General features: G+C 42.9%; 1 protein-coding gene across 1 annotated transcript; it reads right to left on the reverse strand.

Annotated features, from left to right (window-relative positions):
- Nucleotides 1-907: 907 nt before the first annotated feature.
- pnpla3 (patatin-like phospholipase domain containing 3) lies at nucleotides 908-14200 on the reverse strand. Its single transcript, XM_020634826.3, has 9 exons — nucleotides 13880-14200; nucleotides 12035-12267; nucleotides 11401-11466; nucleotides 7161-7370; nucleotides 4861-4921; nucleotides 4570-4746; nucleotides 4291-4423; nucleotides 3285-3395; nucleotides 908-3063 (listed from the first exon to the last, which is right to left on the reverse strand). Exons 1-9 carry the CDS (start codon nucleotides 14064-14066, stop codon nucleotides 2826-2828), a joined length of 1416 nt encoding a protein of 471 aa, XP_020490482.1. The 5' UTR covers nucleotides 14067-14200; the 3' UTR covers nucleotides 908-2825.
- Nucleotides 14201-14452: the final 252 nt, after the last annotated feature.

The following is a 14452-nucleotide window of genomic DNA, read 5'->3' on the forward strand; positions in this document are numbered from 1 at the left end:
CTCTGTTTCTTACAGATTCAAAGATACGGCAAGTTTACATTTTTGGATGTTTTCGCTTCCCTGGTTGACATTTTAAATTGGCAGATTTCCGGCACTGGAATAGGATTTGAACGCACCTTTATCTCAGCGTTCTGAAACTGTGCGCTTAATGACGTCACGATTCCCTCATGGCCTTATACTTATTTTACAGGAAAAATAAAGACAAAGAAAGGCAGGTTCAGAACACAACTAACACACAGTAGAAAGATTTTCTACATACCGTGACTAACATTTTGGTTTAGTGACAGATTTAAAAAATATATATATTTTCATCAAAAGACACCATCAGAAAGAGGTACAGGCTATTTTGACCCAGACAGGAAGTAGAAAAATGGAAGAAACCAGTCCATCAGAAAATCATGAAACTAAGGGCAGGTTGATCCGACACCGTGAGGAGAGCCTGACTAAGATCTTGGAGTCAGAGCTGAAAATATGGGAGTGTTGAGCAACAGAGGAGGACGAGTCAATGGATGAGATTGAAAGTGTCCATTGTGCGTCACAAAAGGTCACTGATGGTAATATGTGGTATTTGCCATCAGAATCTTGTGTTATGTGGGACAGTGGGAGGGTAGAAAAGGCTAAAAATGTATCCTTAATTATAAGAGGTTTTGATCCAAATCAAGCCTTTGTTTGTTGACTGATTTGTTGTTCTTAGTTGCTTTGCAAGGCAGATTGACATCTTCCTTAGAGTCAGTTCCTGCTCGAGGACTCTGCACTCACATTTTTATGATTTCAATCCATGTTCCTTTAGGGGCTCCATATCCTCTTCCTTTTCCAGGCCAGGATTAAGGTCTTTGAATTGCTGTAATGTGTTAAAAATCAAGGTGAATATTTCATCACCTGCAGAAAAAACTTGATGAACAGCCAATCATTTTCAAAGATTTTAATCTAAAGAGAAAGTCACAGTGCTTTAACACAACTTTACATTCAAGTGATAAATGACAGATTCACAAGTCAAAGGTCAGACCATTTTGAAAAACACTGATAACACTGATGTTACACGACCACCGGATGCAGTCTCATTGACAGCACAGCCAGGATTAGTAAACTCCGTTATTGCAAATGAAATTCCTTATTTTTCAAATCTTCTTATTAACAACATGACACCATCATGGCGGTCTGTTGCTGGCATTAAGCTTAAGGGCTTTGATTGTTGTCTTTGCTTAAAGGACACTTAGGTTTCTCACTACTAGAGTTTTTTTTTTTTTTTTTTTTTAGCTATGGCCAGCATTCCTATAGATTATGGTACCCTACAATCGTCTTAGGCCCCATGTCCAACTAGCGTTTATTCTGAGCGCAATCGTCTTTTTTCAATTCAGCTACACCTTTTTTGTGCGGCTGCTCCAAGCACTCCAGATTCAAATCTTTCAACTTTTTAGAAAATTATGTACATTTTTGAGAGCAATGTTTCACCTTTTTTTTCTGACCTTGGGGGACGTGAGAATAAACACATTATTGCACATCCTCTTTTTGTAAGATTAGAGTGATACTTGTTCAAAGAAGATAGTTTTCGGCAGCTCTCTTAAGCCTGATTTACCTACGCAGAAGACTAAGTACGCCTGAAGTACACCTCCTCAAAAATGTAACTACACGTCGAAACGATTAAGACCTCCAACCCTGTGATTGGTCCACTGGAGAACGGCGAGTGGAATATGTAGAAATTGTGGGTAAATCAGGCTTTACTCTTTCTCAATTTAATTATATAAAAATACTTTTGGGATTCAAATGTTCACATTAGCCAACATCTATGTTAGCTAAAACTTCTATCGCATCTGACACAGGCTTTCACACCACTGAAGAATTAATTAAACAACATTAAAGATTGTCTAGTCATGGACTGACCTTTCATGAAATAACATTAATCAATGAAAGTAGATATTAATGTTCCAGCTGGTTCAGGAAAGACTGTTTGTTTACTACAGCTAATAAGCTAGTTAACGAGAAATGCTAACAGTTGCAACAATTTGAACACCATTCACTGTGACAAAAAATTATTAGGTATTTGGCCACGGTGTTAGACAAGTGGTCATCAAAAGATCGGAAATAAGTCGAAGGAATGGAAAATCCAGCAAAACACGAAGGCTAGCAAGCTCTGGATGTTAACATGTAGTTAGCTTGTACAGGCACTGGGGCTTGAAACCGACAGGATGTACAGTGAAATTTTTAAAATTTGTAATTATGTAAACTGGGAGTATAAACTTGTGTACGCCAAAGTGAAGGTTTACAAATGTGTCTGTGTTTTTCAGGAAATGTCAAACTTTAAAATATTAAGAATACCTACAAAACAACTTTTGATGCGCAAGGAATATGATAAACATCTGTTTCTTTATATTCATGGGAACCTTCGATATGTTACACATAGGGACTGCTAAACGTCCAACATGGCTTCCAAAAACCGTCATGTGACACAATGAAAACAAACATAATCAGAAGGACTGAAAGAGTGAATTGTGCGGAGAAAAAGTGACACAATTGGATCAATAATGCTGGAATGAAGAATAACTGAGTAAATATTTTTAAACAAACAGGTAGGTAAGGTTGTAGTCAAACTGTGAAACGAGACTGCACATTAAAAACAGGTCATAAAACAAATCCATGATCCTGAGCAAAACGTGACGCTGCTCTCCAGAGCACTCGTTAAAATATTTGACACTGGGTGCCGTCTGGAGTGTACAGAGTCCAAGATGAGCAACGATTCAAAGGTTCACCACCAATCCACCGATTGTGCTTCCAAAAGAAGGTGAACGTTTGACACCGCTGTGGTTAAAGTGCTGGTCATCTCACGGCTATGCTGGGCTCTGAGGCTCGTCCTGCAGGCCCACGAAGAAGCAGACCTGCATGGGAGAGGAGGGGGCGATGTGAGGAGGATGGGGAGGGGATGAAGAGGAGGTAGAATTTGGGATCTCCCAGTAGCTCCCGTGGAGGTCGAGGGAGGAAAGAGCAGGAGGGTGGTCTCTCTGCGTTGGCTCGTCGCCGTCTGTAGAGGGAGGCGGCTCGCTCAAGCACTTCCTCAAGCACGGTTCACTATGAAGCAAACGACACTTTACGTAATTTAAAACTCACACATGCATAGAGGCACTTTGAGACAACATTAAGAAACACTATTTTGTTTTAAAACCTCCCTCATCACCAGAGCGTGTGGGTCACAGCCGCCTTAGGTCAAACTAAAACAAACTGCAAACAACTTTTAAACTATACTGTGAGGACGCATGTCACACTAAAGGCTAAAGGAAATCATCAGTCACCTAATAGAGGTGGCTGGCGTGCCTCCCTTCCACGCCTGTCGGTACACGTTTCCTGCCACACCAAACAGCCAGCTCATGTCGGCGGGCACCTCCGGGATCCACTCCACGAACCTGTGAGAGATGCAGAAGTTATAAAATAATATCACATAATAAAATGATTCAATCCCTCCTGGTGGCCCACATCTAAAGGAGTTCTCACAGGACGCCTCAGGGTGCAAACAAAATGAATAATAAGCCTTTTGATTCTGAATCTTTGATCTGTGGAGGATTTGTTAAACGCTCTGTCTAAAAGCTGAGAGGGGACTTGTGGGTGAATAACAAGGGAAACATTTTACAGCACATTATTAGGGGGGCTGATGCTCAACCTGAAAGTAACCCCCCCCCCCCAAGTGGAAACGTTTGGAATATCTGCCAGGCGAGCAATTCTTTTCCGACTGATCAGGCTCAGTTTTGAAGTCCCAAATCCAGTTCTTAAAGAGGACATATTATCCCCCTTCTCCACCTTTTCAAACAGTTTCCTGTGGTCTAAATGAAACATCTGTGCTGTGCTTTGGTCAAAATATAACATGAATCAAGCACCAGATGAGGTTTGTGACCCTGTGTAAACCAGCTCTCTCAGAACGCTCCGTTTGGTGTGTGTGTCTCTTTAAATGCAATGATATCACGGCTTGATTAGGGCGACATTTTCAGGTTTCTGAGGTAGTGACATGTCAATCACAGGTAACCCCCCCACCCAGTCTTCTTCCAGGCGTCATGGTCTATCTGACTCTAACTGGGACTATAACGTACTAAATGAACATCATGCTGTTTTGATAAAGACTGAGATCATAAACTCGTTCGGGAAATATTTACTGAGGAATAAATCACGAGAGAAAGGAGGCTGATGTTCTCACAGGCTTTTTTAACAATCCTTAATGCAGCTAGTGGAGTCGCCCCCTGCTGGCCAGTACAGAAAAAGCAACCTTTCAGACCCTCTTCTTTCACACAGTCTCTAACGTCTACTCACCTCTGAGCCACTGAGTAGGCTGACTGCACAGGTAGAGTGTACGGCATGAGCATGTAGGAGGCCACTCTCATCGGCAGCATCCCGGACACTTTGGTGTACAGGCCGGATTTATCCTGACAGGCCTCGCAGAACACTGACACACACACACACACACACACACACACACACACACACACACACACACACACATGGCACATAGTCAACAACACAGCATATCCAACAGTTTTTTACTCAATTTGCAAACTCTTAATCGCTAACCAGCTGGAGATGACAGCGTACCTTTCTTGATGGGCGTGGGCAGAGCGATCTGCTCGTCCAGCCACCAGTGCTGTTTCCTCAGCAGGCGGAGCCTCCGCAGCACCCAGTCTTTGGTGGTCTCTGATTCTTTGCAGCAGCAGGAGGGTGAGCTCTCCTGCAGGGCGGGGCCCGAGGTCGGGTGCTGCAGCATCAACAGGTCTGAGGACACAAACAAACACGACGACATCAGTGACGGTCCAAAGGTTTACCCGGATTATTACCGAGGCGTATCATAATGAGATAATGTTCATAGACAGTCGTAGATAAACTCACTGTTCTCCTCCAAGAAGCGCAGAGCATCTTTATAACCGCTCTGACACATCTCAGCCAGGACCTGAAGAAAGAAACAGAACGACTTTTAGAACAGAAAAATAAATAAAAGCGGTAACAGGCTTTAATCTGGTTCACAGTTTTGATTCTTCACATTGAATGTCGCTGTAATTTTTAGTTGAAATCATGCAATAAAAGACAATTTTTCATTCAAAATGAGTTTCCTCTGGAGGGTGGTAGAGAGAGGATGAGGAGCTCGGAGTAGATCCGGCAACACTTCAAGTATGAAGATCAGCTTTGTTAACTTCATCAGACCGACGTGTTTCGGCTTGTGGTCTTCATCATGACCCTGATGAAGGCCACAAGCCGAAATACGTCGGTCTGATGAAGTTAATAAAGTTGATCTTCATAACAGGACTGCTGACTCTCTTCCTGAAAAAGGAGGCAGTTAGTCAGAGCAGGAACAAACAGGGCAGACTACAACTTCTAAAGCACCAACACCTTTCCCATCGTGCTGCTGCAGTGATTGTAACGAGCCACTAGATGTCACCGCTTTGACATTCAAGCCCTGAAGCTTCAAAATATGTTCAGGGTCTATAGAGAAAGAAAGCAAACATCCATATGAGGCTTCTCTTCACTCCCTTTTAAAAGCCTCTCACGTGACCCACACAAGCAGCGGGAGAGACTTAAAGAACGAAAACCGAAACAAAACTTTCTCCCAAGGATCTTCAGTCCCATGTCTTATTTTAAAGGTTTTTATTTTGAGAGAGAGAGAGAGAGAGAGAGAGAGACAGAGAGAGAGACAGAGAGAGTGGGGTAATGAGCCACAGGCCGGACCCGAAACCCAGACCGCCTGCACTAACCACTATGCTACAGGAGCCCCTTCAGTCGTATTCTTAACCCGCAGACAGCACTGGCTAAATTGCACTCACACATTTAAATATATGTTCAATAAAGACAGAGTGCAGGAGATTGCATGCAATTTTTAGTCCCTGAAATCAATAAATTGCCCAGGATTTGGTGCCTCGGACTTCTGATTTTTGCTTCCTTGATGTCGAAACAGGTTTCCATATCTTTTCATTTTTATAAGTTTAGTAGTGACATTTTAAAAATCTGGTATTGTGACAACCTGCAGTTTATTTCTTTCATTGGATAAGAGAAACTCGTCCAATAAAATACAACTCTGACATCAAGAGATCAGCTCACAGCCACACAAACCACAATTATGTGTTAAAACACAAGCACAGCTCTGTGTTTGATTTGACATTTGATTCTTGGGACTGCCCCTCAGGCCGGTTCTCATGCAGCCGGGTACTGAGAAGCTTTTCCTCCCTCCAGGAAAGTGTCCCAACAAACCTGCCCACTTCCGATATGCACTCGTGCTCCTGGTTACATAACCGTGGGATCCAGACGGTATTGCAGAGGCAATAAAACACACAAGTAACACGTGAGGGGAGGGGTCATGAGGAGAAGGAGGAGGAGCCTGAATGTGTCACAACGACACACAACAAACACGGCGCCACCACTCCAACAAGGACAAAGCTCACCTCATCTCAGAGGTTACCTAACACAGCGACAGGAAAAAAAACAAGACGGGGGATAAAAAACGGGCAACAGCTGGGGAGAAATCAGGGAGCACACGTCTTACAGTCAGAGGAAGATAAGGAGGAAGTAAGGAGGGCAAAAACCACGAGAGATATTTCTTTATAAAGAGGCGTTTTTACCGACATGTGACAGTGGGCCTTTAAATCCTCTCCGTGCTCGGGCATGTTCTTTATCCTAAAACCTCATCTTCCACCTCAGAGAGGGAGTTGGTTGATTAGCTCACTGCAGATTAAAGTTTATGATACTTTTATGTCGGGCTCCTGCAGCTGCAATTTTACCACTGATAATTACAGCGTTTTACATCCGAAACCAAAAGAAGCCGAGAGGTCTCGACTACAGTCTGCAGAGGTTCATGGGAGTTTTAACGAGGCAGTGGTTCACTGACACTGTCACAGGCATTACACGGTCATTTTGCAGAAAAGAGTCTCTTCACAAGAGTGGAAAAATGGACCGTCAGCTGAGAGTTGATGGAAACTGCACCGCAGTATTTACAATCTTCTCTGTCACGTACAAAGTTTCCAGAGATTAGAGACACTCTGCAGATTTACTCTGTGAGTATTCAGGATTCAGACCAAAGCAACATTTATAATTCACCTTTTCAACCACACATGACATTAAATGCTCTCCAGAAACAAAAATGTTCCCCTCCTTTTCCTTGGTCTGTAAGAGCAGAAAGTCCCTGTGGTGTTGTTACCTACCTTTGGCTCAGGTGGGAACAGCGCCCTGCTGAGGCGGTACATGTTGCCCAGGTTCATCTGGATGCTGGTGTTGGTGAAGCGCAGCTCGTGGAAGCTGGTGGAGTTGTCCCGTGGGCAGATGTCGCTCTCGCCAGAGAAGGGCGAGATGGTGATGGTGTTCTTCAGCTCCGACTGCGGCAGGTTGTCGCTGATCCCGCCGTCCACGTATCGCTGGAGACACACAGATTAAACATACACAGCTTCATACAAAGAGAAATAAAACATCAAACCTCTGAACATTGATCTTAAATCCTACTGTCAGATTATTCACCTTAAAAACACTCTGAGCATCCTGACCTTCTGTGTCTGAGAAACAAAGAGTGTCAAAAACCCCACACAGATCGTCAGCGTGAAACTGCTTTAATTCATCGATTTAAGTCTTTAAATGACACGGTCTGTTGGATTACGAGAAGAGGAGACCTCTGCGGATGATTCAGCTCCATGTGATAATGAAAAGGTCATTTAAGTTCTTGTTGACTTCGCAGCCTGCCGTGCTGTTGATCCTGCATCGCTCTGTGCACATGTCGCAGCAATGAAAAAATTTAAAAGGCACAAGTGCAGAGATTTGGTTACTTTATATGTAAAGTTTGGACCTTCTTCAGCCTTACAAAAATAATGACCCAAAGAAACAAAAACCCCATTGCCATGTTAAAACTCTACAATTTGATTCATGTGCAATCGACTCAAATTTGAGAGACCTTTTTTTTTTTTTTTTTTTTAAATCTGTGTAATAAAATGCTTTGCTTTCCTCTCAGGTTTAATCTCCGTAGAATCTGTAAAACGAAAGGACGGTTTCTTGTTTGAAGGGCTTAAAACGCTGCAGAGAAGGAATTAACCTTGCTCTAAAGTGGCGGGGGGGTAAAAATCCCAGAGATGCTGCCAGCTGTGTCACACGCAGCCTCGACGAGACTGAATGTGGGTCAGCGAGGGAACGGAGGTCGGGATCGTTCAGCGTGAATCATAGAGCGTACTTTGACACTCCTGCTCTAAAAATGAAACCAAGTGTCATATTTGATTATGACATCAGCGCTGGGCCTCTTTCAATCAATCAAACTTTTATACAACATCTCTCAGCCAAATCTGTTGTTTCTCAAAGAAAACGATTTAAAGACGAATGCACACCGAAATAAGTAAAAAAAAGCAGATAAACAAAAGTCAGTAAGATGTGTAGTGAGTGAAATTATAAAGTGACCTTACTATATGATCAGACATTAAGGAAACATGCTATGTTGAAGTGCTGGCTTCTCTGTTCTGAAATAGAGGGGTTCATAGGCATGATCAAATACAGGATCAGAGTGGATTTAGAACAAGAAACTTCACAGACATGTTTGGATGAGCTCTGAGACTTATTAACACTTTTTGATAAGGAGGAGAATATGTCACCTTTAATATATATTTTTTTAATGTGTTGTCTTTATTTTAATGTTGTTTCTTGTACCTGTCTTAAGCACTTTGAGTTACTCCATGTATGAATGGCGCTCCATAAATAAACTTGCCTCGCCCTAATGCTTGAGATTAAGTTGCCAGGAATCAAAGGATCAACATGTTAGCATTGTCTGTGTTAGCATGCTGCTTTAGCTTAAAGCTCCGTTTTCGTGGTTGTGGGAGGACAGAACACGTCTTAGTCACAAACTGTTCAAAAATCATTTCAACTAAATGCCAGAAACCCAGAATGATGTCAACTTTGATACGAGTAATCTTAGCTTTGCCTTGTCTGGTTTCTCACAACGGTGACGATAGTTATGTAAGGTTATAATTATTATTACATAACTACAGTCGACAGTTTTCTAACAGCTGCTTCCAAATTCTTTGTGGGTTGAAAATAGAGCAAAAGTCCTCCGTCACTGCTTCAACTTTCAGCTCTATAAAAAAAAACTGTAAACATTCCCAATATCTTCCTCAACTCGTTAAAGTCATGCACGCCTGTCATGTATCAGGTGCTGGTTGAACATTAACACAAAAAAAGAATTAAGTAATCTGAAGCACCTTTATCAGACTTTAAAATTACACGAGTCACTTTGTTGGATATTATTACAAAACCAGGAATGAAGTGTTAAAATAAACTTCTTGGAGTTTGTTTTGGGGGCTTTTTTAAAACATGAATCCTTTTTCTTCTGCTTATCCGAGGTCGGCAGGCGAAGTAGGTCAAACCCTCTCCCCAGCAACGTTTTCCAGCTCCTCCTCCTGCAGGGATCTCGAGGCGTTCCCAGGCCAGACTGGATATATAATCCCTCATGGGAACTCTGGGTGTATTTGGGGTCCCCTCCCAGTTGGGTGTGCCTGGAAAACCTCCAAAGGGAGGCGTTCCAGGCGGATCCTAATCAGATGCCCAAACCTTCTCGACTGGGTCCCTTCGATGTAAAGGAGTAGCGTCCCTACTCAGAGCTCCCCTGTGAACTCCTCACCCTGTCTCGAAGGATGAACCCAGACACCCTCCAGAGGAAACTTGTAACAAGATCGCGGGTACAAGCGGCCAGAATTAGTTTTGACAAATGTTACATCACTCAAGCTGCTCAAAGCGCTGTTAGACCACGAGGTGCCGTGCTTCAGAAAGCTGCACACTCATGCATAAAGTGAGTGAGTCACAGCTGACTGAGCTGTGAGCGTACACGATGTACAGAATCCACAGATAACGTCTTACAGACAGAAGATGGACATGTAGACATCTTATAGACGGTTTATCAGAATCCAGCAGCCGTTTACTGGTGTCGCTGGGTTTTCTGTGCCGTCTTTTACACCAGACTTTGTCACCCAAACAAAGACAACAAGCTCTATTCATGGGAAGAGTTTAGACTGAACGTCAGTCGTTCGTTTTGATTCTTCATTTTTGAGTGACTCCTTTGTATTCGAGGTGTAGCTAGTGTCCAACACAACACAGCAACACACATTTACCGACTGATCAAGGCAACTATAGACCACAGACTGTAAATATGAATGTTTGAAGCCTGAGTGACGTCAGCCGTCTGTTCCTGCAGGGGGCGCTGGAGTCCCATCGATGGTGGTCTCCATGCTGGAAATGCTGTCTCAGTCTAACTTTCAGTCAACCTAACGACAGGCTGAGAGCTGGAGCTGAGGCGGGTTTTAAACCTCCTGACAAACCGTTACATCGTGCCCATCTGACAATCAAGTCAGCTACGTGCTTAACTTTGGATAATACGTATCCTTCATCAAATCAAAACTGATGAGTCATCAAAACATTCACCTCCCCCGTACAGTGTGTGCCGATTGAGACATGAGCTAATCAGACCTGTTTGTTTTTTGAACCAGGCTGTAAACATGTTGATCTCTGCTGTAAAAACAGGCTTTTTAGAATGGGTGTGTATGTGACTTCCTGTGCTTCTGCAGCCAGCCTCCAGTGGACACTTGAGGAACTGCAGGATTTTGCACTTCAGCATCAGCTTGGTATAGAACTGTTCTCTCTTTAATGTTGTCAGAAAGTTTAGATGACATTACAAACACATCCATGACAAATAGAGGCGCCCTAAGTCGACTCCCTTATATTCATTAACAACTCATTCATTCATACAATCCCATCAAATGTGAAGTAATCTTATTGATAACTTGTTATCTGCCTTCATTAAAAAGCACTTGCCCTTTGCTCTGTGTTACGTCTTCATAACGTCATCTTAATCTAATGTGTCTGATGTTTGTGCTGTGTTTGTGAATAACCCACGCTGCTCTGCTCAGTGCTGCACGCGAACAGAGAAATCAAAGCTCTGACTGAGATCAGTGCCAAAGTCCAAATGAAGCCAGATCCGACATCAGCAGCAACGAATCACAGATAAAATGACAACTGCAGCTCTTTTTCAAAACATGGAAATGACTAATAAGATGATCTCACAGCAGTGCTGCACTCTGAACCTGGACTTTACACCTGTGCCATTTTCTGTTGGTGTAGTAGTGAGGTCAGCAGAGTCGCATTTTAGATTTCACTTTTAATTTAAAGATGTGTTGCTTAAGATTGCAGCAGCTCGAACACAGACTTCTTCTTATGCAACACGATAAAGCTCGTGAGGAAGTTTCTGTTTATGTGTGCTTATTGCTGCAGCTTCAAACGTCCTTCTCCTTTTTTCACTTCCGTCACATGCTGATTTACTTTTCCTAAAAAAAAAAAAAAGAAGCTTTCGCACGATATAAAGAAGTCAATGTGACTTCCACTTTGTGCATTTTAAGAAGAGATAAGAAGCAACTTGTCACCTACCACTCCTCTGAAGGACGGAGGAATCAGGCCGCAGTAGACCGGGATGAAGCAGCTGCAGATCAGCGCCTACGGACAAAACTCAAAGTTAGAGGAAGAGACACAGACGCCGTCCCTCCAGCACAGTGACGGATGTGTCAAGTTAAACGGATTTTAAACCACTCGTCCAGTGCAATGTGTTACAACGTTACACATTGGAGGATGGAAGGCCAGTGGTGCTACCCGCATTGCTAATGTCAGCAACACCCTGCAAACCAACCTGACATTAGCCCTCTTCCATCTGCTGTTCCAAGGCGCGATCTTTACATCCCGGTGACGTTTCAGCTTCAATATGAACGTTACTGAGGTGTAATAGTGGGAGGAAGTGATCCCCCCCCTCTGTGCCTCCAGAGGCGTCTTAGGGGCGAGACAGGATCGGCAGAGCCAACAGGGGCGTGCAGCGCTGAGTGTGTACGTTTCTGACTGTGTGTGTATGTGGAGCTCCCGCTTTGCCGTGCTCTTTCCCTTCCACTACTGGACACTGCAACGCAATGTGGACACTGATATGACGCCATTGCAGAATCAATATGAATGACAGCAGCGCCTCGTTACTGCAGTGTTGCGGACTTGCTCTGTCATGTCAGTAACCTCCCCTCACCTGGATGAGCTCATCTTTGGAGTCGAAATCCGACACCAGCACGTTCTCCCCGTCTGACACTCGGGTCAAAGAAATGCACAGCCGCCCCGACGCCAGGACGTGAGCGTCCGACGGCAGGTCCCGATCCAGACCGGTCTTGATCACCTTGACCAGGTTGAACGTCGGGTGAAGAGGACCCAGGTTTCTCTTCCTGGCTTCTTTTGCAACCTCGATGACATCTTCACAGCATTTGACTAAAAAAAAAAAAAAAAAAAAAGGGAGAGAAGTTTTAAAGAAACACAAACAAACAAACTCTGCATTGATCTCCACAGGAGTCAGGGGACAGACCGTGACCCCTCTTCCGAGAAATGACGTCACACGGGATGTTTGAACACGGAAAGGCTCCTGTGACTCACGCCGTCCGCATCGGGACATGAGATGTTCTCTTACGATAACACGCTCCGTTCAAACTCATGCCGAGCGTCTATCAATGAGAGCATTATCAGCCAGCCCTTTAAAGGTGAAGAGGATCGATTTCAGACGCTGATCTAATATTTTTGCTAATTATCCACGCCGTGTTTGCGCTGCTTTGAAGACTGAGAGTCTAATAATGGTCTGATAACTGCTCAAAAACAAAATCAAACTTCTGTTTCTATTAAACTGAATGCATATTGAAGGCAGACATCCAAACATGTAGATTTTGACAAAGAGTGATGATGAAATATACTGCTAAACTGAGATATAAACCAATTTTAGAGGAGAAAAACTCAACAGTTGCTGATATATCGGCTGATTTAGAGAGATTTTTTAAAGCTGGAATGAAAATAAACATCTTTTACATCCATTTTTTTTTGGAGATTTCGACCCCAAAACGACAACGCAGGAGCGTTGCTTTTCCCCAAGAAAATACATGTATTTACTAAAATCTAGGGTACACTGGCTCTTGAAGTTGGCATATTTAAAAACACCCTGGAGGAGCACAGATAAACGATGTGATTGAGGAGTAGTGGAGAATGAATCATTAATAAGTCAGCCATGTTTGTCTCTAAAGCCCTGAAGAAGAAACGTCAGGATGGTTTATGTCATTATTATAAAGTGTCAACTTCTGGTATTTGGTCTGAGTGTTTGAATAATGGGGTCGATTCTAGTCACTGTTACATTTCCTCTACAGCGGTTTTCTGCTGCAGAGTGCTGAGAGGATTGTAAACTAATTATAAATCACCCTAAAGCGTTTTTTTTTTTTTTGCAGTGTATGTTCTGCCAAAGAATGTTTGATGTATTTGGGAATAAATTGCGTTTGACATTCCGTTATTTTGCATTTCAAAACTGTTTTATGCTCTTATTTTGTAATTTGTACTGTCTTTAGCCAAGTCTGCTTTACTTCCTGTGTGGATAACTGCTTTTATTTAGAAAGAAAATAAGAAACTTCAGGTCAGTAAGTTCAAGTCCATGATAACAATCATGGAAAAGGGAACTCAGTGCAGATGGAAAAATAATTATTCAGAATAATGAACAGGTTAATTTTAGACCTTAATCTCATCGTGATTAACACCTTTACGCTGAAAGGTCGAAGTTTTTATTTCAATACTAGCGATTCTTAAATCGTATCGTTTATCGCAGTGTTATCAAAAGTCTTCTGAGTAACGTGAATTTTTACATCCGTAGTTTTTATTCAAATGTCTTGGGTCATTTTAGTGACTAAGATTATGTTTAAATTGAACTGACATAACTTAAATATTTAATTAATAAACATTCAAAAACACGATAATAATATGAATATGAATAAAAAGCTATCAGAGGACCTTTGATGTCCTCTATAACCATAAGTAGACATAACTAATCGATAATCGAGCTCCAGTTTCTTACTTATCGAAGCCTGGCTCGCGAGCACAGAGGCGGTCAGAGCTCCGGCGGAGGCTCCGTACAGCTTCGTGGCCTCTCTGATGAGGTACGGCGCTTTCTCTAGCAGACAGCTGGCTACTCCGATGTGATAAATCCCCAGAAACCCGCAGCCGGCGAAGGACAAGTTCCAGCCTCCGTTTAAGTCGAACATGTTGCGGACATGCCCCGGCTGGGGATCCCTGAGAGCGGATAGAACAGCGTGTACTCTCCGCTGTGTGGTGTGGAGGTCCACAGGTTGCTGTTGTTGTTGTTGTTGTTGTTGTTGTTGAACCGGCTCGGTGCAGAGAAGCGAAGTGAAACTCTCGATTGGTCAACAGCTGGCTCTATAAAGGGAAGCACGGGGAGGAGGCTCATGATGCATTCAAGAGCTGTCGGAAATATGAATATCAGCTGGTAAAAATTGGAAATGTTGGCAACCATGAGAGTGGGGACGATTTACACACTTTTTAAAATGTCTCTTAGTGACTCGATTTTAAACAACCAAATTACACAGAATTAACTGACGTTAATCTTTTTTCTTACAGTACAAAGTGATTC

Source organism: Labrus bergylta, chromosome 23 (genome assembly GCF_963930695.1).
Source record: "Labrus bergylta chromosome 23, fLabBer1.1, whole genome shotgun sequence".
In the NCBI taxonomy this organism is placed as follows: domain Eukaryota; kingdom Metazoa; phylum Chordata; class Actinopteri; order Labriformes; family Labridae; genus Labrus; species Labrus bergylta.